The following is a 25,614-nucleotide window of genomic DNA, read 5'->3' on the forward strand; positions in this document are numbered from 1 at the left end:
AATAGTGGCTGTTTATGATGTTCCATAGTCTGTGATCTATTTTGTGTGAGGTGTTGTTATCCTACAATAAAACACCCTAACGGAGCCTCAGGCTGTTTCTTAAATACATATTTAAAGCTATCAGTCCATGCTGTCTTACTGCAATGTACATGCTGTCATACTTGCAGTAGCTGGTTGTGCTCAGGGAGCCACAACCAACTTGCCTTGCTCTGGAGCTGGCATCAGCTGAAGGTAAGGAAGTGGGGTGGATTTTCCAGTGGTCTAGTGCAGGGATTCTCAAACTTTCTGACACGGGGACCGGGAAATCCATTCACGAGCTTTTGGAGGACCGGTAACATTCATTTACATATTTGCATATTCATTAAGCAAATGATGAATATTCAAATAAGTTGTTTCCGATCCTCCCAAAGCCCGCAGTGCCAGTGTTAGCAAAGCTTTTGCTACAGTCACCAACAATATTCTTGCCAGCAAGTTAAGGGAATATGGATTGGATAAATGGACTGTAAGAGGGATAGAAAGCTAGCTAGATCAGGGTTTCCCAAACTTTTTACTTTAGTTGGAGCACTTTTTTTTTTCAGTACTGTTTTTTGAAGCCCAAAAATATAAACACATATAAAAAAAAAGAATGAAAACTGAATAAATTTTCAGTGTTTCACGCAGCTGCATCCTCTACCCAGCCTGAGCCAGTGCTTGGGGGACCCGGCGCCGCATGGGCACTCCAGGAGGCGGGAGCAGGAGCAGATTGGGGGTTGGGTATCTGGCTAGGAGGGAGGGTGCAAGGAGGGGTAAGGTTGTCAGGTGTCCGGTTTTGTACCAGACAGTCCGGTATTTGAGGGTTTTGTCCGGGAAACAAATTAAGAAATTACCAGACATATAAAATGTCTGGTATTTTCTAATTAGGTAAATTTTATTATTATTAGGTGTATCAGTCCTTAGCCACGAACTTCCTGGCTGGTAGATGTGCTCACGCTGCCTGAGTGTGTTTACCTGCCAGGCAATTCACACAAGTGAGTCTGGTTGGGGCACAATGGAATCCCTGGCCAGACTCACTCGTCTGCCAGGGTCTATAGGTGCCCAGGTCAGTCCCGCTCTCCCCACCTTCTCCTCCCGCTCTCCCCAGTCCAGTCCTGCTTCCAGCAGCTGGTTCCTTCTGCCCCCCACCAATCTCCCCCAGTCAGCCCTGCTCCCCCAACTACCTCCCCACCAGCCTTGCTGCCCCTGTCCAGCCCTGCTTCCCCCTTCCTCCTCCCTGCCTAGCCCTGGTTCAGCTGCCTGCCCTCCCCAATCTCCACCAGACAGCCCCACTACCTCCAACCCTGCTTCTACTGCCTGCCCACCCTGATCTCCGTGGGACAGCCCTGCTTCCCGGAAGCCAGTTCCCCTCATCCCATCTCCTCTGTCCCCCTCCCACTAGCCACACTGAGGCCCGGCATTTTTTTCCCCAGCCACAGCCCATAGTTTGGAAAACACTGGTCTAATGGATAAGGCATCAACCTCTGCAGTCTGTGGTTGTGAGTCCTTCTCCTCTGGAGCAGGCAGATTTGAACATGGGACTTCTGGAGCTTAGTATAGGAGCCTCTACAGCCTGAGCTATAAAGCCAGCTGGCTCTGAGCGCCTGCTTTAGAGCAGGGCTACTAACATGCGGCCCCGCGAGTCGCATGCGGCCCGTAGTGCGGCTTGGGTTTACGCGGGACTCAACATGTGGCCTGCGGGTGGGAACCAAATCAAAAAAGTAGTCAATACACTGGTCTTCTTTTGATATGCGTTTTACATAAAAATTGAATCACACAGGCACAAAATGAGCTCTCTCAAACAGCAATCACGAAAAGAAAAGAATATGCAGTGTTGGGGGGAAAAATCAAAGGAAAGATAAACTGGGTGATTCTTTCATTATTCCCAGAGCCGTCCTTACCCATATGCACCGTTGCATAGGGCACCAGGAAATCTGGGGCACCACCTGCCTCTTCCTATCCCTGTTCTGTGGCTCTGCTTCCTCCCAAGAGGCTCTAATTAACTTAAAAGTGAAAAAGTTTGCTAGATCTATTAGCAGAACGTTGAACCTGTGAAAGAGCCATGCAAGGGGTAATGAAGCCATTCAACAGGCATTTGCCAATTCCAGGTATCTACTGTCAGTGTCTGAAGTTAGTGTGTTAGTTTACAGGGCCTTAATTTAAAAATTGTTTTAAAATACTTCATTAGTGTGTTGCTGAAGATTTAAAAATCATTGTGTCTCTTAAAAAATCTCTTAAAAAATCATTGTGTCCCCTGCTCCCAGCTGCCATCGGGCAAAGGGGCACCAGTTTAATGTTACTGTGTATAGCCTAAGGATGACCCTGATTATTCCCTCAAGTTAGATGAACTCATGGACTGTCAGTGCTCATTAAAAGTGCTGTCATATGGGTGGAAATGGGGTCAATATTGCATTTTATTAATATCAGCAGAACTGACTTAAATGGGGCCTGTGTGTTGTGTGGTCTTGCCTTAATCTTTGTATTCATGCCCGTCAGTGCGAAAGAAACTATTTGCAAGTGCAACCACAGTTAAGTTGTGGCCCTTGGCATGTGCTGTGAGTATCGGTGTGGCCCCCTGGGCTTCCAAAGTTGAGGAGCCCTGCTGTAGAGGTTCTTAGCTGTTGCTGTGGTGTAGTGCTACAGCATGGGACAGTGAACCATACTAGGTGTGTGGGTTACACTGGGCAGCCAACATCATTTTCCCGAGGGCTGGCGCTGGGGAATAATTTTTTTTAAAAGGGCTATTTAATTTCTAATTTCATTTTAACTCTGTAAAGCAAGGTGGGGGGAGGGGGGGAGCTATAATTAGGATGAAATGCTTTATTGTTCTCATTACATGGAAATTCTATCCAATGATCACAATTGTTAGAAGCGATGTTTGTATAGCAAGACGCGAGCTTTTGAGCTGCGCAAAGAATGTTTCAAAGTACTCTTCATTTTAACAGTGTGTATTAGCAATAGTATTTTGAAGACTGTTGCAGCTCAGTAAGCTATCAAAGTTATTTACTTCTCACACAGAAAAAAATACTAATTGCTTGGACTGCAGCAGATTTGTCCTGTTTAACATCCTCGCTGATCTTTTCCGTAGTATCCCAAAGAGTCTAAACGATGCTCTTAAAGCCTGAGCCTATATCACTTTCATACCCTGAAAGCCTATTGAAGTTAGTGGCTGCAAGCAGCTGCACTCCAAGTGGGAGGAGTGGTGAGCCTTTTGACAGTGTGGTCTCTTTTAGGTCTGTCATCTCCTGGGAATTGTGTGCAGTGAGTTCTGTGCACAGATCAAGGGTAGCCTGTGACCTGTGAGGTACAGCCTGTCCTCTGTTTTCCAGGAACAAGTCTGACACTCGGTGCTAGCTGTGGAAGTGAATTTTACTCCTCCTGACAGTAAGAGTCCTGCAACTACTAAATATAAAATAAAACCAACTGTGTGAAAAGCTGAACCCTGTTTCTGGAGCAGTGGGCAGGCTCACTGTTTAAATGGGCAGAAAAATCAAAGGTATCTGCACAAAAACAGAGCGAGAGAAAGGAGGGAGAAGGAGATTGGCCCCAACAGTAATGCCTATTCCTTTGAGACTATCCTGGCAAAAAAAGTCATACCGCTTTTCTGCCAGTAGTAGCCTTGTTTTCAAACCAAGCTTAATTTACTCCCATCTTTGCTTTGCATGGAAGCTGCACACACTACTAATAAAAATAACAAACTCTGCAGCCATTTCTGGATGGAGTTTCTAGAATGCCAGCTGCTGGTCCTTTCATTTTTATCACAAATACTGGTGCAAAAAACAGGTATAAGACCAAGGAACCAGCAGCAACAAAGAGGCTAGAAAACTGCAACACTCTTCAGTGAAAACGCTCTCATGTGAGGTGAGCTTGCATTTCTGCGTGACCGCTATAACTACCACAGAAGAGGTAATGGTCAAGCAGCAGATGCGTCTATGTGTATGCACAATTATCCACTTTACATATGAAATCAGAAGTATCTGCATGCAAATTAAGCATGCCTTTTTTAGTGCATACATTTGATCTTATGGTACATGGCCTTTTAATTTTATTATTATAAAAGCAAGGAGACAATGGAAAAAAATGCACAAAAAAGAAAGGGAAAGAAAGGAAGTGGGTGGGGCAGGGTAGTGAAAGAACCTCACATCTCAGTTTCCAGTCACTAAGCATTAATCAAATGTTTCTAAAAATTAAAAACCAAATCTTTTTTTCATATTTTTCCAAAACGTTAGCTGCCAGCTCAGCCAAATGTCTCTCCCCAGAGGCAGCCTACACTGCCATCTGAGTTGTTTAAAGCAGTGATTGTAGCCAGAGAGCCAAACTTGCTGTGAGCTGGTGCATTTCCAAGATGATTGGCTATCGTGCCATCTTTCTTCAGTCATGCTGCAGCTGATGGCGCACTTGGAGCTGAAACATGACTGCATAATTATCAACCTCTGCCCTTGTCCCTGTTTGGATTGAGGGGCCAAAGCTCAGGTCCCTAGAGATGTTCTATTTAGAAGCAGAAATCAATGATGGAGATGGTATTTTCTTGGCTGCAGTCTTGTTTACAAGAAATATAAAAGAACAGGATTCTGTCTTCGCTTGCAGCCTCTTCAGACGGCACCAAACCCAGAATCTTCCTCTAGGCTTCTCCTGGCTCACTCTGTGCTTAAAGCAACTGCTTGGCTTTCTTCCTGCCTTTGAGGCTTGCTTGTTCTCTTTGTTCTGTGTACATGCACATGCAGCTTACCCAGCAAAATCCCTCTGCCCACAAAGCCTGGGCAGATTCCTGTTCCTCCCCCTCCCCCCCCCCCCCCCACACACTTTTGTCTTAGAGGGTAAAGGGGACTTGTGACTGACTTGTCCTGAAAGTTATGTTATTTGAAGCACGTATTCACACCCACTCTTATAATGGTTTGCGATCACTGCAATCACCAATGCCGGTCAGCACAACAGTGTTTTGACAAGGAAATAATATCTATAAGGAATCATTCTCCAATCTAGCTGGAACAATCGTTTCAAGCAAGAGGTATTTTAATGGAATATACATTTTGACAGTGCACTAGAGTATTTTAGTAGAATGAGCTAATTTATGCAGCAATGGGCATATATTAAATGCAACTAGACTTCACACCTATAATTGTTCTCCATGTCACAGATTTGAAGGTTCCCTGGCTGATGTTCCCAAATAAAACATGTTTAATGATTTCTGCTGTGAACAGATCACACAAATCAACACACAGATACAGCTGTCCCTACAAATATTATTTGCTATTGCCCATTTGTCTATGGAAAGACATATACACGGTTATGTAATAAAACTAAAGCCTGACAGCCCTTGGCCCAGCTCCTATTGGATCTTATTGCCACCGTGCTATTTGGAATCACAGAGTAGTGCAACTCCCCTCAGAGTCCAGTGGTCAGGGTTTTGCACTGTTTTCAAATATAAAGAGAAAATGTACGTCAGGTCCGTGCGTCGCGGTTTTTTGTAAACGGGACAGGAGTACAAGCCCCCTGGCTGTTTCTTTGAGTCCGGGGGTGCTGTGGTGCTGATAGCATACACGTGTACAACAGGAAGACTTGTGAAGAGCACCTATGGGGAACATTAACAAAAACAAACCACTCAGAGAGCCATTCCAGGGCCACTGAAACCCATGAACAATTTAACAAATGGTGGTCACAGACAACCGCACACTAGGGGACAGCCAGTCATGGAGCACTGCAGGGGCCACCAAGGGGAATGATGTGTGCACACGCGTGTACGCACACGCACACGCACACACACACACACACACACACACACACGACTTTTTCTGCTGCTTCTGTGCTTACAGCAGTGCTGCTGGGAAGATGCTTTGCCAGACTGAGCAGGGGCAGCAGGGAGTATCAGCCTGATGCTGTTGCTTAGCCGGGCACTATCCCAAAATTATTTTCAGTCCAGTCAAAGCCCCAGGGTGTCTGTGGAGTTGGGAGGAGCTGGGAGGTAAAGGCAGTGAGGAGGGGGGGACCGGAAAAGAGCCAAGGAGCATGGGGAGAATGGGGGAGGGAGCCGTTTTCCTTTGCTTCCAGGTCTTTTCATTAGCTTTCCTCAGGCTTTCCCTTCCCTTCTCCCCTTTGCTAGTCAGCAATCATGGAGCTTCAAAGAGAAGCCGCCACTAGCAGCCCCACGTGCCTTAGCTGGTTTTGCTAGCAGTGGCACTTCAAAGAGCAAACAGGTGCCTGTTGGGTATTGATCCAAGCCAGATCTAAGTCCCTGAGATTTACCCCTCACTATAAATTACAGTTAACTATCTGACACAAAGATCCAGCTTGAGCACAGTCAGGCACAGGGTCTGCGGCACAACTGTATGGCATTGCTTGATTACAAGAAGATTATAAACAGTTGTTTCAGTCAGTCAGGAAAGGCACACACGGGGTACACCTCTTACCATGAACACAGAACGTCACAGTGGGCTGGCACAACCACAAAGGTTTCACCCAGTGGGAGGTGAAAGTGCTTTACCAAGCCCATCAATAATTCCCTAACCATGACTGCAATGTAGTTACCGCTGGCAACATTTCACAGAATACAGGAACCCTAGGGCTGCATCTAGACTGGCAAGATTTTGCACAAAATCTTGCCGCCTGTCTACACTGGCCGTGAGTATTTGTGCAAGAACATTGACTTTGTACTGTACAAAATCAGTGGTTCTTGCACAAATACTATGGTGCTCCCACTCAGGGATAAGCCCTCTTGCACAAGTATTCTTGCGCAAGATGCCAGTGTAGACAGGCAAGTTAATTTATTGCGCAAGAAAGCCCGATGGCTAAAATGGCTATCGGAGCTTTCTTGGGCAAGAGAGCATCTACAGTGTCACGGATGCTTTTGCGCAAAAGCATCCGTGCCAGTGTAAACGCTCTCTGGTGCAAATACTTTTAACAGAAAAACTTTTCCGTTAAAAGTATTTGCGCAAAATCATGCCAGTCTAGATGCAGCCTAGGAGTCTGGGGTGGGAATTGAATAATACTACACACCGCTGATATCACAGAGGCAATTGTTTTAGATGAATGAGCTAACACATCTACTTGGGGAAAAAATGCCAAGGGTTTCTATGATTCCGATGGTTTGGTCCTCAGTGGCATCTATCATATCCTACCCTGTTTTGCTTACAAGTTTTGATGGGCCCAGAGCTCGACGTGAGATGGATGCGGGCAGTGCTTTTTTTGTTAAAAAAAAAAAGAGGTGCCGGTACTCCAGGGGAAAAGTTGTTGAGCTCTGACTGGAGGTGCTGCTACTACATGTGGGCATTACTACTATATAGTGATGTGCCTGCGGCTCCCGGAAGCAGGGGAGTACGACTTTGGCCTGCCCCAGTTAGCCTGCCCCACGTGAGATTCTAAGATTCCTCTTCACAATGGAGTGTCATTGTTCTAACCCTTTCTCCACATTTATCCTTCCCTCCCTAGGCAGTCCTGGATCCAGCTTCCATGGCTGAGAGGGTGGCCCAGCCATGCACATGCCAAAGCGCCTCTGCCAGTTGAGAGGTGCTTGTGTGCTCGCCTTTTCTTCCAAAGCGCAGCACTTTGTGTGAAGTGTCCGTTACCTTTCTGGGGAGTGAAAGCTGAGGGGCTGCCTGCAAGCTTGGCTTTTGCACACTGAAAGGCATGAAGCTGCTATCAACCCATTCATGTCCCCCAGGTAGCACGGTATCCCACCAAACATATGTTGTGCAAACACTGCCTGCGTCACGCCGAACGTTTCCCTACCAACCGGGTTTCATTTAACATGCTGTAACCGTGCCACAGGCCCTTTGCTGACAGTCTGACACTCACCTTTGGCGCAGACTCTGTGAGCTTCATGTTCCTACGGTCCCAACCTGCTCCATCCAGAAAAAGGCCATAGATATACACCCCGCCAATGTCAGCAGGAGGAGGGCTGGTAATATCTTCTTTCATCATTCTAGTGACATCATTGTGTAAAATAACGCTGTCGAGGGCCCAGCCTTTGGCTAAATTCAAGCGTGTTGTTTCCTGCCGCATGGCCGTTAGGAATCCCTGTCATAAAACAATGTTAAATAGAGAGCTAAGAGGAAAGCTTGAGCTGTAGCCATTTCCCCAGTACTGTTTCTTACATAGTTATAAGCATGATTTAGAAGCACTGCATGCCATATGACATGTCATCCGCTTAGGAACTCAAGTGCACTAGTTAAACGAACTGCTTTCATTTATAATCACAGTGCTATGCACCATTATGTATTTGCTATTTGGATGCGGATGCCAAAAAGCCTCCAGCAGTTAAACTTAATTTAACATATCAGAAGTTATACCACTTAGCAGACATACTTTACAGCTACAGATACTTTGGACAGATGGAGGGAGATCTGACAAATATGCCAGATTAATTTAATGTGTTTGTGTCATTTCTGAACACAGGCAATTGGTGGGCCACAAATAATTTTAGTATTTCACTATCTGCTTTACAGCTTTGCTTTTCCAAGAATAATATCATTAGTCATTTACACTGCAAAAGTACTTCTCGTCCCACAAGGATGCCAAAGCACTTTACAAACTTGCATTTAAATACAAAGGAAGTTGGCACAGGATTCAAATCATCCCCTGCTGAAATGCAGCCCTCACCAGGGTGAAATGCAGTCCCTGCTTAATGGCGCGTGGCAAAGCTATACTACATTATTTTATTATATTTTATTCATTTGATGCTCATTTATACAGCACAGTAAATGAGGCAGCATTTAGAGACACCGTGAGATTCATTTCTGTCCCAAAGATCTATAATCTGAGACACAAGAAGAATAAAACAAAGGTTCAGGGAAGTGAGAGAGGGAGCCTGGGGAGAAGGAGGTTTCAAGACCAGATTTCAAGGAATAGAGGGAATGAGGCTTTGATGGACAGAAGTGGAAGACATGCCAGACAGAGCACTATAGGTATGAAACAAAGGATGGAATATAGAAAGGGGGTAAGACTAGCAGGCTGGGAGTTAGGGATGTTAGCGATTAATTTATTAGTTGATGGAATTTCCATCGACTACTCAACTAGTTGACAGACGCTTCTGCTTTTTGCCTTTGAAATGTACAAGAGCCCCAGTGGGGGTTCTTGAGCATTCCAAAATTGGAATGCCGCGTGGACTGCAGGGCCAGTGGGAAATCCCACTGACTCTGGGCTCTATGTGGGCGCTTGTACATTTCAAAGCTGGCATGCCACACGGAGCCTGGGGTCAGCTGGGGAGCCCCCAGCTGATCCCGGGCTCTGTGCAGCGCTGCCACTTTGAAGTATCCCCTTTCCCCCCCTCCTTACTGCCTCTGGGTATGTCTACACTACAAAGTTAGTTCAAACTAACAGACGTTAGTTCGAACTAACTTTCATAGGCGCTACACTAGCGCTCCGCTAGTTCGAATTTAATTCGAAATAACGGAGCGCTTAGTTCGAACTAGGAAAACCTCATTTTACGAGGATTAAGACTAGTTCGAACTAGCTAGTTCGAATTCAGGGGTTTGTAGCCCCTTAATTCGAACTAGTGGGAGGCTAGCCCTCCCCAGATTTCCCTGGTGGCCACTCTGGCCAACACCAGGGAAACTCGTCTGCCCCCCTCCCAGCCCCGGACCCCTTAAAGGGGCACGGGCTGGCTACGGTGCCCGTGCCAGGTGCAAGCCTGCCAGCACCCAGCCAGCAGACCCTGCACCTGGCACGGATCGAGCCACCCACCCGATGCCCCCCAGCCCTCCCCCTCTTCCCGGGACCAGGCTGGCGGCTCCCAGGAGCTTGCCCAGGACCGCAAGAGGCGGGCACCTGCCTGGGCTAGTGCAGACATCGTGGACCTCATCTATGATCTCCGCACTAGGCACAGGAAAGTGGCTGGCTAGGGCAGGAGAGCTGCCAGCCTGGCCACCCAGGAGCAGGTGTTCATGAAAATCAAGGTGGTCCACTGAGACCTCCGACCCTGAGCCCTGAGCTTACAATGGCAGTCCTAGGTCAGACCAAAGGTCCATCTAGCCCAGTAGCCTGTCTGCCGACAGCGGCCAACCCTAGGGACCTTGGAGGGGATGGACCGAAGACAGTGACCAAGCCATTTGTCTCGTGCCATCCCTCTCCAGCCTTCCACAAACCTTGGGCAGAGACACCACTCCTACCCCCTGGCTAATAGCACTCCATGGACCCAACCTCCATGACTTGATCTCACTTCCCTTTAAACTCTGTTCTAGTTCTAGCCTTCACAGCCTCCTGCAGCAAGGAGTTCCACAGGCTGACTCTTTGCTTTGTGAAGAACAACTTTCTGTTACTAGTTTGAAGCCTGCTACCCATTCCTTTCCTTTGGTGTCCTCTAGTCCTTCTTTATGGGAACTAATGAAGAACTTTTCTGTATGCACCCTCTCCACCCAACTCCTGCTTTTAGATACCTCTATCCTGTCCCCCCTCTGTCTCCTCTTTTCTAAGCTGAAAAGTCCCAGTCTCTTTAGCCTCTCTTCATATGGGCCCTGTTCCCAACCCCTGATCATTTTAGTTGCCCTCCCCTCTCCCACCCTCTCTCTTCCCCTCTCCCATCTCCTTTTCCCAGTCTGCCCCAGTTTTGTTCAATAAAGACAGATTCCATTTTTGAACACAATTGTCCTTTATTTTGTACATCAAGAAGAGGGTCTAAGGAAGGGTAAGTGGAAGGAGGTGAGGGAGGAATGGGGTACGTGCCCCAGGTGGGGAGGACTGGGCTGGCTCTGCAGGCTTCTGGGGGTGGAAGCTCTCCTGTAGCCCCCCAATTGCCCCCTCTCCTCAGATGGCAGCCTGTGGCAAGTGCAGCCGGTCTGATGGCCGAGTGTTGTGATGTGCCCAGTGTGGATACTCCGGGCACTCCAAGCCAGGACTGCTTTGCAAGCGGGGCACCCCTGAGAACTGTCTGTCCGGGGTGGGGGTCGGGACCCTTTAAGCACAGCCCTTGGCTAGCCTGAGACAGCATCTCCACGCTCTAAGTCCTCCTCTGATGCCCTGCTGGCACTGCTTCCGGCCATCCTTAAGCCTGGTTCAGGGTCCACTTAATGTGGACATGCTAGTTCGAATTAGCAAAATGCTAATTCGAACTAGTTTTTTAGTCTGGATCCGTTAGTTCGAATTAGCTTAGTTCGAATTAACGTTGTAGTGTAGACGTACCCTCTATCTGCTAGAGGCAGGAAAGGGGGGAGGAAGTGACTAGTCGACTATCCTGTTTACTATCTGATGACCATTTGCTTATCAGATAGTTGACTAGTCGACTAGTCCTTAACATGCCTACTGGGAGTGTCAGTCAGGGAGAGGAAACGAGGCCATCATGGAATTGGAAGCAATGAAAGATCTTCACTGGGAGTTCTAGAAACTGTTGGGTGACCTGGCCCATGATTATTATTCACTATTGGCAGCTGAAAGCTCTGGCTGGTGCACAGGTGTCAGTTGTAAAGCCGTGTGTACAAAAAAATCAAATGTGGCTGAGATGCTAAAAACTGGATTGGAACAGATTCCAAATCCCAGTGATTATTGAACTTGGCACTTGTCTAGAAAAAAAAGACTCTTGTAGCTGTAAACATCACTTCACACTGGCTGTGTCTAGACCAAACCTCTCTGTCGACCGAGAGATGTAGATTAGGCACGTCAAAATTGCTAATGAAGCAGGGATTTAAACAGCCCACGCTTCATTAGCATAAACATGGCCACTGCTTTTTTCTAAACGGAGCTTTTGTGAAAAAAGAAAAACAGCAGTCTAGACACGGATCTGTCGAAAATACACTCTTTTTCGACAGATCCTCTAAACCTCGTCTTTTGAGGAATACAGGATCTGTCAAAAAAGGGTTTATTTTCGACTGATCCGCGTCTAGACCAGCTTTTTTTCAAAAAAAGCTCCATTTCGGAAAAAAGCGGCGGCCATGTTTATGCTAATGAGGCCCGGGTTATTTAAATCCCTGCTTCATTAGCAATTTCGATGTGCTTGGTTTGCAGCCCTCTGTCGACAGAGGGATGCAGTCTAGACATAGTCACTGAGTCAACAGACACTCTAGTCTTCAGAGTGATGTTTGAAGTGATGGTGAACACTGGCTGGGCTGCGTGTGAGGTACTATGTGAGGATTTGTACAAGAGGTAAATGGAGGTATTATAGTGATGCACTATGTTTGATGTGGATTGTTGTGTGTGCTGGCTGTGTTGGTTTGTGTTTAGGGAGTGTTACACTGCCAGGTTTGGACTGTTACTCTTTAAATTGTGGTGCAGTAGATCACATTGAGCCCTATGCTTGGTCCTGCTTCCAAAGAAAGAAATCATCAGCATCTTGGTTCAAACAGGTACGGAAGCCACCTGTCTGTGAGTACTGGGGGGAATAGAGCACATAAGAGGTATGGCTGCAGGCCTTTTCACATTAATCATGGATTCCTTATTCCTAGTGCCAGTTCCTAGCTTTGATAAAGCTGGAAGGTTGGGAGATGGCCTGGCAAGCTATCCCCATAAAACCCCTTAGCATCAGCACATGGAAGAAATGGGCCTAAAACTGTGACTTCTTCAATAGCTTTGGCAGTTCCTGCTGCTATGCACAACAGAATCAAGCTTCAGGAGTCAACTAAATCAATTATGTGCAGCACAATCAGACCATACAATGATGGTCCTTCCATAAACCAAAGACAGGTGGTGGAGGAGGGAAGAGTCAGATGATAAAAATGTAAGTCCGTTTCTGCAGCAAGGTCAATATCTGAGGTCTGGCCTGGTCATTGAAAGCTGTTGGAAAGACAACTCTCCTGGTTGAAACCCATAAAACTAAAAGCCAAGTATCCTTATTTGGAAGGCCCCAAAGAGGTACCATATTCCAGATAAACTAAGAAAGCACAGAGAAGAGCTACATAGAAAGGGGAGGATGGTAAGTAAAAAGATAAGTAGAAAGTGGTTCAAATACTTGGCAAACAAAGAAATAGTGATAACAACAAATACAATAATAAAAAATAACTCTTAATCATAAGAACGGAAGGATAGCCATCCATTAGGAACAACCTGAAACAGAAGGCAGAGACTGGCTATTATCACAAAGATGGCAGGATCTGTTCATTGTCTACATTGGGGTTCATAACACTGATCGGTGCACTGGAAAGAATCCTAGTCAATGGAAGAAATGGGCTGAGACTGAAAGGACTGGCTGCACGATTCTACCATTACTGACGGTGAAGCAAGAGGAATCAGGTGCACATCAGTGTAATATAGTAGTGGGTTCCGTTATCCTGCTTTTCTCTCTCTCTTGTAACACAATTGACATTCTCATGGTGTTTTGTTTCAGTTTCTAGTGGTCTATTAAATTTTCATTCAGATTTTGAATTAGGGCAAGATATTTAATCACACACATCTGCATGCCTTTCAGCATATTCACTAGAGGCTGCTGATGTGAATAGGAATTTTGTTTTCTTTCCCTTCCAAGAACTAATGCAATCTAACTTTGAGTCTTTAGATGTGGAGAAACAAGACAACTAGGGAATCTGATGTGATAGAGGGTAGTCAATTACACTTAATGTTATAATAAACATGTTTTCCTCTTCACCTCACTCAGCTAATGTGGGAGGCCACCCATTATGATTTATTTCATATTTCTCAACTATGCCTGCAAAACATTACGTTACTGCAGAAATAAGTGTGCATTGGTGAATGGGCAGAAGAACCCTTTCCAGAACACTAAGATCCTGCTGCAGCAGAAAGCAGTGCTTGGGTATTTTTGATCACTCACATTATAACTGATTTTTTTTAAACACAAAAATAAATCAGAGCCATCATACTAGCTTGTATTGAAAGTGCACTAAAGCAAGGGTACTGCTTTTCTAGCTGTAGCCTAGAGGCGTAAAGATGTGTGAAAGGTGCCAACATTTTGTAAACTCTCTCTTAAACACATTTTCTCAGACTTCTCAAAAAGATGTAGTGCTAAATTAATTCATGGGATGGGTGAGGGTTCAGGTCAGGTCTCATTTTACTTAAGCCGGTTTGCTGGGCTCAATGCAGACACAAAAGAAAAGTGTAGCTACAAAAGGAAAGTGTAGATTCAAAAGGAACTGGGTTTCTTTCACATATTGGCCTGATCCTGGTCACAGCTATATAAATCAGAAGTCTCCATGAAGTCACTGAAATTACCTTAGTTTAGAACCAGTGTAAGTCATAACAGAATTGGGCCCTCTATTTTTAATACAAGAGCATACTATCATTGCCTTCATCAATAGACTGATGCAAAGAGAAGAGAGAAGTCTATACAGAGGGGGATAAGGCATACACTTTTGAGCTATACAAATGAGAGGTATTCTTGACTATTTTATAAGTTATTAAAAAGCCAGTTTTGGCAGTAATATTAATTCTTTATCCCTTTGAGCCCATTTTTGTAGCTGGGAATTCATTTTCTAAATCTCGGATCCCTATAATACTGATTTTTTTAAATGAATAACTATGTTATTCATTCTAATTTAAATGCTGTGACACACTAGAATTTAGCAGGATGCCTGCTGTTCAGAAAAAAATGTCTCACCGACGGAAAACTCGACAGCGGTATGGGCAATACAAAAATAAGCTTCTGACTTTTATGTTTGTAATTGCTGACACAAATGAACATTAAAGTCATGTAAACATACAGTATTCAGTGATTCTTCTGTAAACTTTCCAAGTACAGAGAGTTTTACAAATGTGTGTTGTATAGTGGTAAATTTGCAGACTTCTGCAGGCTCTTCCTGAGTTGTTGTGGTCTATTAAGTCCCAGCTTGTTTGGAGACATTTTATTCTGATTACTTGGCTTCTTATTGAGGTATCCAGCTGTCCAGAGCCAACAAGTAGAATACCCATTTTGGCAAACCTGTCCTTAGGCCAAGGCATGAACAAAAAGCCAATGAATAAGGCCAGAGTAAAAACTGTCTGTTCTTTTAGTGCAAAAATTTAGCAGTGCTAAGTGAAGATGATATCAGGAAACAATATGAAGTTTGGGCTGTCTAACCATTCCTCAGACAAGCACTAGCGCTTACACCTCATTTCCCATTACCAAAAATAGTGCATCAGCCCTAACAGCAGCAATGGTAAGATGAGAGAGCAACTGATCAGACAGGGTAATGACAATTCAGGGACATTTTAAAGTGCGTGTAATGGACTCTGAGTATTCTGCACAAAATCACTTGTCAAACTATAACAGCTTCTTTGAACCCAACATATCCTGTCACAGTTTACCATGGGCCTCCTATATCCTTGTATTCTGAGCTCTGTAGGACAGGATCCCGGCAGTATAAAATTGTGAGAGTAGACTATTTAGTCTCCAAAACAGTCAGTCCTGATAGGCACCCGAAGATATTCAAACAGGAGAATATTTGCCACGTCTATCTCCATCACTAATTGTTCTCTTCTTGGCAACTCCATCAGCTAACCTTTACATTGCTAACATCCATTGCTATTAATAAAGATGCATCTTTAAAATAACTCGTTTCTCCAAAATTGGCCACATGCTGACCCAAGTCTTCTCAAAATCCATCATTTCCAGATGTCACAGTTCTTGGAAATATCTGTTGCATCCTTCCAAAGCAGCCACATGATGAAGGTGTGAGTTCTTCATTCCCCCTTCTTCCACTCTCAGTCCTTCTCTTTGACTCCTTTCTTTTTGTTATGTCAGGATATGCAGTGTAGGGACTGTGTTCTTCATCTCTCTGTAAAGTGCCTAGCACAATGTAAGGTGCTGTTGACATAATAAATAACTCCACATTATGGAACTGGCCCAATAGAGCTCATAGGCAAGTCCTAGTTTACCCATGAAGTCCATGTTTTTCAAGCTTATTTTTTTAATTGTCATTATTTCATTCTCTGGGGAGCTTTCAATAAATGAACGACAAGCAAATGACTGTTATTGCAAGGAAAGGAGAGGAATGAAAGAGAAAAAAAAAGGGAGTAAGGAGTTGAAATGTGCAGAAGGACATTGAGCCTATTTCAGTACCTTCTATTATCATAACTTGATGGTGCTGCTTCCTGTTATTTCAGCAACAATATTTTGGTTTAATAAACCTGTCATCCTTAAGGTTTAGGGTTTGTTTAACTCAGGACATAAATAAAACCAAGATAGCTGGAAGTTTCCTCAAGTTTACTATTTAGCAGTTATTGCGTAAGATTTAAAATATCATGTCTAAACTAAGTTGGTAACCTTACCTGTGGATTAAAGAATCCTGTCAACCAGAATTGATTTGGTCGACCATCCAGCAGCCAGCTACTAAACTGTTGGTTCCTTTCAAGAAGCTCAGTAAACCAAAACCCTAGAGTAGCAGATTCCCAGGAAATCTTGAACCAAAGCTTTGGAATTCTGGCATCATACATGTTATCCAAAGCATCTCGCAAATCTTCTGACATAATAATGGTTCCTGAATTGTAAATAAAACAGTTACAGAATGAACTTCTCCCCAGCTTCCAAAGGCAATTAAAACTTCTAAGCAATGTATGATTCTATGATTCTACTAAAACCAAAAGGAGCTCTCTTGTTGTGCCTTAATTACAAAACTGTTCAAATGAAGTTTTATCAGTTTGCAATTAATTGCAACAAACATATGTCTCAGCCCACAGTTAAAAATGAAAAAAGGATATTTCTTATGATATTAAGTGAAAAAATAAAGAGTTTTTTTCAAACAACTTTCCCTTCCCCCAATTTATATTCATTGTATTGACATGGTGCTTATAAATGTGATGAACTGTGTGTGTGTGTGTGTGTGTATATATATATATATATATATATATATATATATATTATCCCTCTCTCTGATAGTGTGAAGGGAGACCATTAATATATATAGTGGTCTCCCTTTAATATATATATATAATTATATATAATTAATGGTCTCCCTTCACACTATGAGATAGAGCTGTATACTGTATATGTCATCTACATTCGAATCATGTATCGATAGAGAATATATACATTGCAATTATTTTGTTACAGGTAAATTTATACATTTTCATTACCAAAATAATGAAACAGTAAAGAGATGGCAGGGATACAGTCAAGTATTCTCTCTTTGGCAGTGGTTTCCATTTTAAAAGGTTAGCATTTAGTGCTTGTAAAATAATTAACTTCACTGTGACTTGCACAATATTCTATTAGCCAGAGGTTCTCAGCCTCTGACCTGTGGAGTACTTGCTGCTGGTGCACAATGAGCTGTCTGTCCTCCATATTTTGAGCTATTAAATTGTATTAAAAGACACCTAAAATAAATAAAACAACTAGCCCACTATACCACAGTTCTGACTGGAACTCAGGGTATGTCTACACTACAGAGTTAGTTCGAACTAACAGACGTTAGTTCGAATTAACTTTCATAGGCGCTACACCAGCGCTCCGCTAGTTCGAACTTAATTCGAACTAGCGGAGCGCTTAGTTCGAACTAGGAAAACCTCATTTTACGAGGATTAAGCCTAGTTCGAACTAGGGTGTGTAGCCCCTTAATTTGAACTAGTGGGAGGGTAGCCCTCCCCAGGTTTCCCTGGTGGCCACTCTGGCCAACACCAGGGAAACTCATCTGCCCCCATCCTGGCCCTGGACCCCTTAAAGGGGCACGGGCTGGCTACGGTGCCTGTGCCAGGTACAAGCCTGCCAGCACCCAGCCAGCAGACCCTGCACCTGGCACGGATTGAGCCACCCACCCGATGCCCCCCATTAAGGTCGTTCGAATTAACGTTGTAGTGTAGACATACCCTTAGTTACAATGATATTTCAATATAAACAACTGCTGTAGTTACCACAGGGATTGTATGTCATTGCAGATGGAAGGAGATGGCCTGTGGAACTGTACACAGGAGGGAAAGGAAGGTGAACTGAATGGGAAGGCAAATGATCCGGCAGATTCTTGCTGTTTTCGGGTTTGGTTCACACTGTGGAAACCTCTTTCTTACACTATTCTCTGGTTCACATAGATAAAACTTGACTAGCCAGCGGTGAGAAAATGAGTGGTGTGTCCAGGAACCAAACTTATTCCATAGTTTAGGTGTACTCCTGGATTCCTTGCCAACACTAAGCTCTGACAGCAGTATCCATGAATAGTGTTTTCTACTGTCTACAATTGGCTGTAAGGCTCCATCACTCTCTGGAAAACAATGACCTGGCTTAGTTATTCCTGTCTTTGTCGCTACCTGTCTGTCTTAGGCAAGAAACTGCTAGCTTTTAGGAAACTCCAATGAGTACAGAACACTACAGCACATCTCTTCAGCAACACTGGTTTTCTGTGGACCATTGAGTCAAGTTCAAGTTCTTAGTCCTTATCTAGAAGGTGCTCAAGGGCCTAAGTCCAGAATATCTAAAAGATAATCTAATGCTCTGGGATCAAGACCATTGTTAACAACTTCACTCCACTGCCACTAAAAGTAAAGCTTGTCTGTAAAGGAGATAGAACTCTCTCAGTCGGAGACAATGGAACAAACTCCTCCAGGAATCATCCCAAGAGTATCACAAACCTCACCACCTTTTCTCCACATTCAAGACTCATTTCTTCAACCTGGCCTCCTCTAACATAAACACAGCAGAATTTACATTACAAAAAAGCACCAAAAACATTTTTCTGCGCACACAATTCTCTCCTTCTAAGGTGAGGGTGAGGGAGAAGAAAGACCCACACATGACTGATGTAAATTGCACCACAAAATGCACTCAAACAATACACTGATGAGGGTGGAAAACAGATTAGAAAAGTATAAGGGACCATAATGGACCCTCTGCCAGCAGAAGTTAGCTAGAGTTCATTGCTCTCTGGGCACTCCTCCTCCCCATGCGGACACAACCAACAACCAGGGGCTGTGACAGGGGAAGCCAGCTATGCCCTCTCTACCCCCATTAGGTAGTTCCCTGTGCTATAGCCTCCTAGTTAGCAGGACACACCCAGACTCTGCTCCCAGTGCACTATGTGACAGACTCCCAAGGCTATGTGTACATTGCACTGTAGTTCAAAATAAGATATGCAATTTGAGCTACGCAACTTGCATACCTTATTTTGATCTTATTTCGAAATAGCTTATTGCATAATTTGGTGCTGTCTACACAGCACTAAATTCTGAAATAGCCCACTATTCCAAAACGTCCCTTACTCCTCATGGAATGAAACTTACAGGGACGTCAGAATAGAGAGCCCAAAATAATGGGCTTGCTGTGAAGATGCGGGATAGCTATTTCAGGATACTCCAGTATCCCGAAATAGCGTCGCAGTGTAGACATAGCCCAAGAGAGCAGTGTGGACCAAGGAGTCTGCCACGACATCTTGGAACACTATTTCAAATGTCCTTCTGGAATGACTCATGAGTGCCGCTGAAAATAACAAACCGGACTTCTGTTAACAAACATGAAACAAGCTTAACAAAAGAGCTGTAGAGGCTAAGAAGATGTGCTCATTGCCCTGGCCTTAGCTATGTGAGTGAGGGCGTGTGAGTGAGGGGGCGTGAGCTTTGGCAGCAAGGATATACTACTTGAGTTCCAGCACCAGGGCAGACTGAATGCCATCTGTGGGTGTTGCTATGCATTCCTGCAGCTCATATGCTTTGGTTAAAATAGTGAGGAGAAACGGAATTAATTACCAAATGAGAGGGCAAGATCCATCTATTCCAGAAGAGGAACACTCAGATAACAAGGACTGGAAAGCAGACACTGGGTGGGTTGAGTGACTAATGAAACACCATACATTTCTGCTATGTAACTAATAGAACACGGGAAGCAGTCCATTGTAACGGGGCTAGCTGAACATTTTATGAATGTAATGTGACTGGCTGAAATGTTCTATGAACTTCACTTGCCTGCTGTTTATAACAGTTATTTTTGGATTTTATGTAGTCGGGTTCCCTTTCATGCGTGCAATGAAGCCCATATTAAGATGACAGATTAAAGGTCACATCATTTAAAGTGCTCGGAAGGGGCGTTTTGATATTTCTGAAATAATTTGTACTGTAACCATCTTGCACATAGATCGGAGCTTTTAAGGCAGGTTTCTAGCCTCTCTCACTCTGATGTCTGCACTATGATTTCTGTGCTTGCACATACATACACATGCTAGCTCTTTTCAAGCTAGGGAAAATATGAGTAGCAGGGTAGCTGTGGTCACACTGGCAAGGGCAGTAGAGCATCGCGGAGCTGAGTCAGGCACACATACAAAGCACCCCAGCTTGTCGAGTAGCCTCTTTAGGCTTTTCCAAATGCTTCCAACTACTGTGCAGAGAAAGAGGCACTGTAAAGCTCCCATGGGTATGCAATTCAACACTGAACGAGATTATAGTTTTAGTTGCTAATTAAAGTAATTATGTTAAATAGCTGCACAGCTACATCCTAGCACATTTATACTAATCTGTAGCTCTGGTTTCAGTGACTCACCACGTAAGAGAATGAAAGCTTTGTTCGGTTTATTTATCTGAAGGCTTGGCAGAATTCATTTTTTTCATCATTTTGATGGATAAGATATGCTTATTTTTCAAATTTTTAGCAATTTAAATCTTTATAGTTGCATGACATTATGGGGTTTAAGCACTATTTAAATTCTCACAATTGTGGGAACAATTATTTAATGATGGCAGACAATGAAATTCAAAAAGTTAAGGCTTTATAACGGGTAAAACACAAATTGTCAATGTCACATATCAAAATGTATAAAGTAAATGTCCTTAAATCTAACCCATGAGTTAAGCAGCATTTTTCTTATTTTGCCTAGCTGTAAGTTTTGATTGTAGATGGAATTAGTTTGTCATTTATTTGTGTGTGTCCAGTGAAATTGATACTCACTGACATCTACTGATACAAATTTAATCCCTGCAGGCCTAATTATGTGTGAATAGTAATCCCTTGTTACCATTTATGCTCACACCTTTCTCTATAAAAAGCTGGATCTGGATATCCTGAAATATGGGAAGTTTTGGATTTGGACCACAATTTTGAACCTCTTCATTTGGAAGAATTTGTCTTCAGCTAGGAAGGTGAAGATCCAGATGTGCAACTTGAAATAGTGGCTGGGTTCTTAAACTTTGGCATTAGCTAGGCCTGGAGTTTCCAAACCTGATTCTCTTTTCATGTGCATAGATGTTGTCAGGGCTGATCCCCACTCTGGCACTACAAGTGCAGAAGATTGGGGCCTGCAAGGGACCTTACATACCTTGCCTCTATAGGCTTTGCTTACAAACTCCCCCACCTCCTGAGTTACTGACTTTGGGGGGTAGTGCCACCATCAAGTGATTTAACCTGAGTTTAACCCCTTAGTCACCAGGTGCTGGCCAGCACTCCTTCTATCCATCACAGATGTAAATAAAGAACAATCCAACAATCACCAGGTCCTGATGAAATGCATCTCAGGATACTCAAGGAGCTGATAGAGGAGGTATCTGAGCCTTTAGCTATGATCTTTGAAAAATCATGGAAGACAGGGGAGATTCCAGAAGACTGGAAAAGGGCAAATATTGTGCCCATCTATAAAAAGGGGAATAAGAACAACCCAGGAAACTACAGACCGGTAGTTTAACATCTGTCCCAGGGAAGATAATGGAGCAGGTAATTAAGGAAATCATATGCAAACACTTGGAAGGTAATAAAGTGATAGGGAATAGCCAGCATGGGTTTGTGAAGAACAAGTCATGCCAAACTAATCTGATAGCTTTCTTTGATAGGATAACGAGCCTTGTGGATAAGGGAGAAGCGGTGGATGTCATATACCTAGACTTTAGTAAGGCATTTGATACGGTCTCGCCTGATATTCTTACTGATAAACTAGGCAAATATAACTTAGATAGGGCCACGATAAGGTGGGTGCATAATTGGCTGGATAACCGTAGTCAGAGAGTTGTTGTTAACGGTGCTAAATCCTGCTGGAAAGGGATAACAAGTGGAGTTCCGCAAGGGTCTGTTTTGGGACATGTACTGTTCAATATCTTCATCAATGATATAGATATTGGGATAGAGAGTACACTTATTAAGTTTGCAGATGATACCAAACTGGGTGTGTTGCAACTTCTTTGGAGGATAGGGACATAATTCAAAATGACCTTAGCAAGTTAGAGAAATGGTCAGAGGTAAACAGGATGAGGTTTAATAAAGAGAAATGCAAAGTGCTCCACTTAGGAAGGAACAATCAGTTCCATACATACAAGATGGGAATCGACTGTCTAGGAAGGAGCATGGCAGAAAGGGATCTAGGGGTCATAGTGGACCACAAGTTGAATATGAGTCAACAGTGTGATGCTGTTGCAAAAAAAGCAAATATGGTTCTAGGTTGTATCAACAGGTGTGTTGTAAGCAAAACTCGTGAAGTCATTCTGCCACTCTACTCTGCACTAGTTAGGTCTCAGCTGGAATACTGTGTCCAGTTCTGGGCTCCACATTTCAAGAAAGATGTGGAGAAATTGGAAAGGGTACAGAGAAGAGCGACAAGAATGATTAAAGGTCTAGAGAACATGACCTATGAAGCCAGGCTTCATGAACTGAGCTTGTTTAGTTTGGAAAAAAGAAGATTAAGGGGGGACATGGTAGCGGTTTTCAAATATCTAAAAGGGTGTCACAAGGAGGAAGGAGAAAATGTGTTCCTCTTGGTTTCTGAGGACAGGACAAGGAGTAATGGGCTTAAAGTGAAGCAAGGGAGATTTAGATTGGACATTAGGAAAAAATTCCTAACTGTCAGGGTGGTCAAATATTGGAATAAATTGCCAAGGGAGGTGGTGGAATCTCCCTCTCTGGAGATATTTAAGAACAGGTTAATTAGACATCTGTCAGGGATGGTGTAGACGGAGCTTGGTCCTGCCTTGAGGGCAGGGGACTGGACTCGATGACCTCTCGAGGTCCCTTCCAGTCCTATAATTCTATGATTCTATGATTCTATAACTGAAGCAAGGAAGTTATACAAAGATAAAACCCATGTGAATGAAAGGAGAATCAAGCCTCTAGTGCCTATATTTTGATAGCGCACATAAATAGTTGTCATGGTTACCAAACTGTGCTTTAGACACCTTTTTGTGTCTCTGACATGCACCCCTCAAGTGACAGATTTTGCTACCTTCACCTCATCTGGGTGAAGCCACACATTCCTACCACAAGCCTCTCTGGGCTACAGCCGCTGTGTTTACTAATGTAGCAAAGCAGATCACAGCAGCCCCTGCCCTTCGCTTGTGTCTCTGTTAGGTCCATAAAGGCACTTGAGGGTTAGTAAACTCTGGTGTAGCTTATTCATAGGCTTGTTTCCACCATCATTTCACCATGTACAGTTGGCCCTTCACCATGTGCAGGCAGGGCTGCTTCCCTGCTGCCACTCACCGCCTTTTTCCTTTTTTTTTTTCTGCTGCCCCCCTTGGCGTCCTGCCTTTGAGGCTTTTCTACAGCCTCAGGCAAAGTCAGCTGCAGCTGTCTCTGCTTCCCCAATTAGGGCCAGGTTACTCCAGCCACCTCTAATTTATTGTCTTATATGGGAGCTGGCGTGACAGAGGGCTCAGTCAGCAACCCAGCACCTGTTAGAACCAACCATGTTAACCCAACAGGCCCAAACAAGTTCTGCTCCTGTAAAACCTTTGCTCTGGGAGCCTGTGACAGTGGCTGATGAGTGTGACTCTCAAACAATTGCTTCAGAACAAAGCCATATTTATTCATTCACTCAAAGGTACACGGGATTCAGAGCAAAGGGTAAAAGCAACAAAAGCCTATACTCAAATTTACCTCACTCTTAATCGTTCTTTGAAAAGTTCTATTCAGCCCACTTACTGCCATTTCTAGGCTAGAAAAAGCAGACTGCCCCGCTGCAGTATGCTCTCTGTCCCTCCTTGCATCCCTTCCAGGAGAGGAATGTGCTCTCTGGGTGGCTCATGGCAACACACCCAATTCTTTTTCTTTTCTAGGCCTGATTTCTTTAAATGGCTAAGTGCCCACTTCGATCCTGGACTTGGGCATGGGAAGAGTGAAGCTTACCAGCTTGGCTGGAGCTAAGCAGGGGCACTCCCCACTTCATAACTTCCTCCATAATTCCCTCAAGGACTGTTGGTATTCTCACATCCTGTATCTTATCTTCACACTTCTTTTGTCTCCTGTTTGTTTTGCCCATCCCCAACAACCTCCTTGGATATAGCCAGGTAGGCTACCACCACCAAGGTAAACTGAGATGCATTCTCCACAATAGCTATTTATTCTAGTCCATAAAACTGCTGTCATTTGAAAAAATAATAATCACACATAATTTAGCCTTGCAGATTGTCTTGAAAATGTATCAGCATAGGTATCAAAGCTACATGCCCACACATTATCATGATGAAAGATGATAAAACAATATAATATGTATTTACACAGAGAGAGAGAGAGAGAGAGAGAGAGAGAGAGAGAGAGAGAGCCATGCCACACCATGCCAGTAGAACAGGGGGGAACAAAAGGGACCCAAGTGGGTTGATCCGGCCCGGAGAGGCCCTGTCGCTCCCCCACCCTCAGGTCAATTAGGGTCCAGTGGGCGGGGGAGTGCGCAAAGCTTCCTCCCGCCCTGCAAGGAGCACCCAGCACTTTGAAGCACCTAGCACTCCTCGCAGGGAGGGAGGAGACATCATACGCTCCCCCATCCCCAAGCCCTGATTGGCCTGGGGGCAGGAGGAGCGCACAAAGTTTCCTCCACCCTCCCCTCACCCGGCAAGAAGTGCACAGCACTTCAAAGTGCCATACACTCGCACAGGGTGGGGGCAGGGCGAAGGAAGCTTTGCGCAACTCCCTCGTCCCCAGGCCCTGATTGGCCTGGGGGTGGGGGAGCGTGCGAAGCCTCCTCCCACCCTGTGAGGAGCGCATGGCGCTTTGAAGTGTCGCATGCTCCTCGCAGGGTGGGGGTAGGGCAGGAGGAGTGCCTCCCGCCCCCAGGCCAATCGGTGAAGATTCTGAAGGGCGCTTCTGGGCACCTGGCTGTTCTCTCTCCTCCCTATGGGCTGTGCCCAGCTTCTGCACATCAGAAGGTGGTGAGTACAGGCTGGAGGACTCAGTGCAGCTGGTGGCCAGAGAGCAGCAGCAGATTCCCCTTAAAAATGCCACTTCTCCTGGCAGCGCAGCCTCCCTCTGCTCCTCCGGAGTCCTCTAGCCAGCACTTGCACAACATACTGCCACCTGCACCTCTTGCCTGCTCCCATGAGGCTGCAGGAGAACTTATGTTTGTATGTGCAGATATTCATAACTCAGATATTGGAAACTCAGGGAGTATGTACAAAAGTATCTTTGAAAAAGATAATCAGAGGAGCCAGCCTACCTCTGGATAAGAAGAATAAAAGAATGGAAATTAGGAATTATTGGGACAAAATGTTCTTGAGTTACGAGATGACAAAACACATTAGCTTTTATTCCCCTTGAAAAAACGTTTATTTTCCAATTACCACATTTTATGAATGCTTTATTGAATGTTCCCAAACATCCCCAAATAAAATTATCCTCTAGAAGAGGAATACCTGGATGACTCCTTATGTGATTCCCATATAGCCATTGTGGGAATCAATGGGGGAGAGAACAAAGAACTCTTCCATTCAAATGCACAGGCCCCCATCATCTGAGTTAAACAAAAATGTCATTATCTTTAGCAGTGTTAGAGCTCTTTTCATCTTTGCAGCCAGTCATTAGAAGTCAATAGGATCCTACACTGTAGGAAACAATGCTTTTAATCTGGTTGCTAACACAGCAAGATCAGC

At 44.4% G+C, this 25,614-nt stretch overlaps 1 protein-coding gene across 1 annotated transcript in view; it reads right to left on the reverse strand.

The window, feature by feature from the left end:
- Window positions 1-4,840: 4,840 nt before the first annotated feature.
- LOC102447295 (dynein axonemal heavy chain 5-like) overlaps window positions 4,841-25,614 on the reverse strand; it is a 296,662-nt gene continuing 275,888 nt past the window's right edge. Inside the window, exons 75-77 of the mRNA XM_014581788.3 lie at window positions 16,132-16,340; window positions 7,804-8,025; window positions 4,841-5,584 (exon numbers count right to left, since the gene is read on the reverse strand). Coding sequence (XP_014437274.2) covers window positions 5,366-5,584; window positions 7,804-8,025; window positions 16,132-16,340 — 650 coding nt within the window. The 3' untranslated portion in view covers window positions 4,841-5,365. The remainder of the gene's footprint in view (window positions 5,585-7,803; window positions 8,026-16,131; window positions 16,341-25,614) is intronic.

Source organism: Pelodiscus sinensis, chromosome 2 (assembly GCF_049634645.1).
Source record: "Pelodiscus sinensis isolate JC-2024 chromosome 2, ASM4963464v1, whole genome shotgun sequence".
Taxonomy (NCBI): Eukaryota; Metazoa; Chordata; order Testudines; family Trionychidae; genus Pelodiscus; species Pelodiscus sinensis.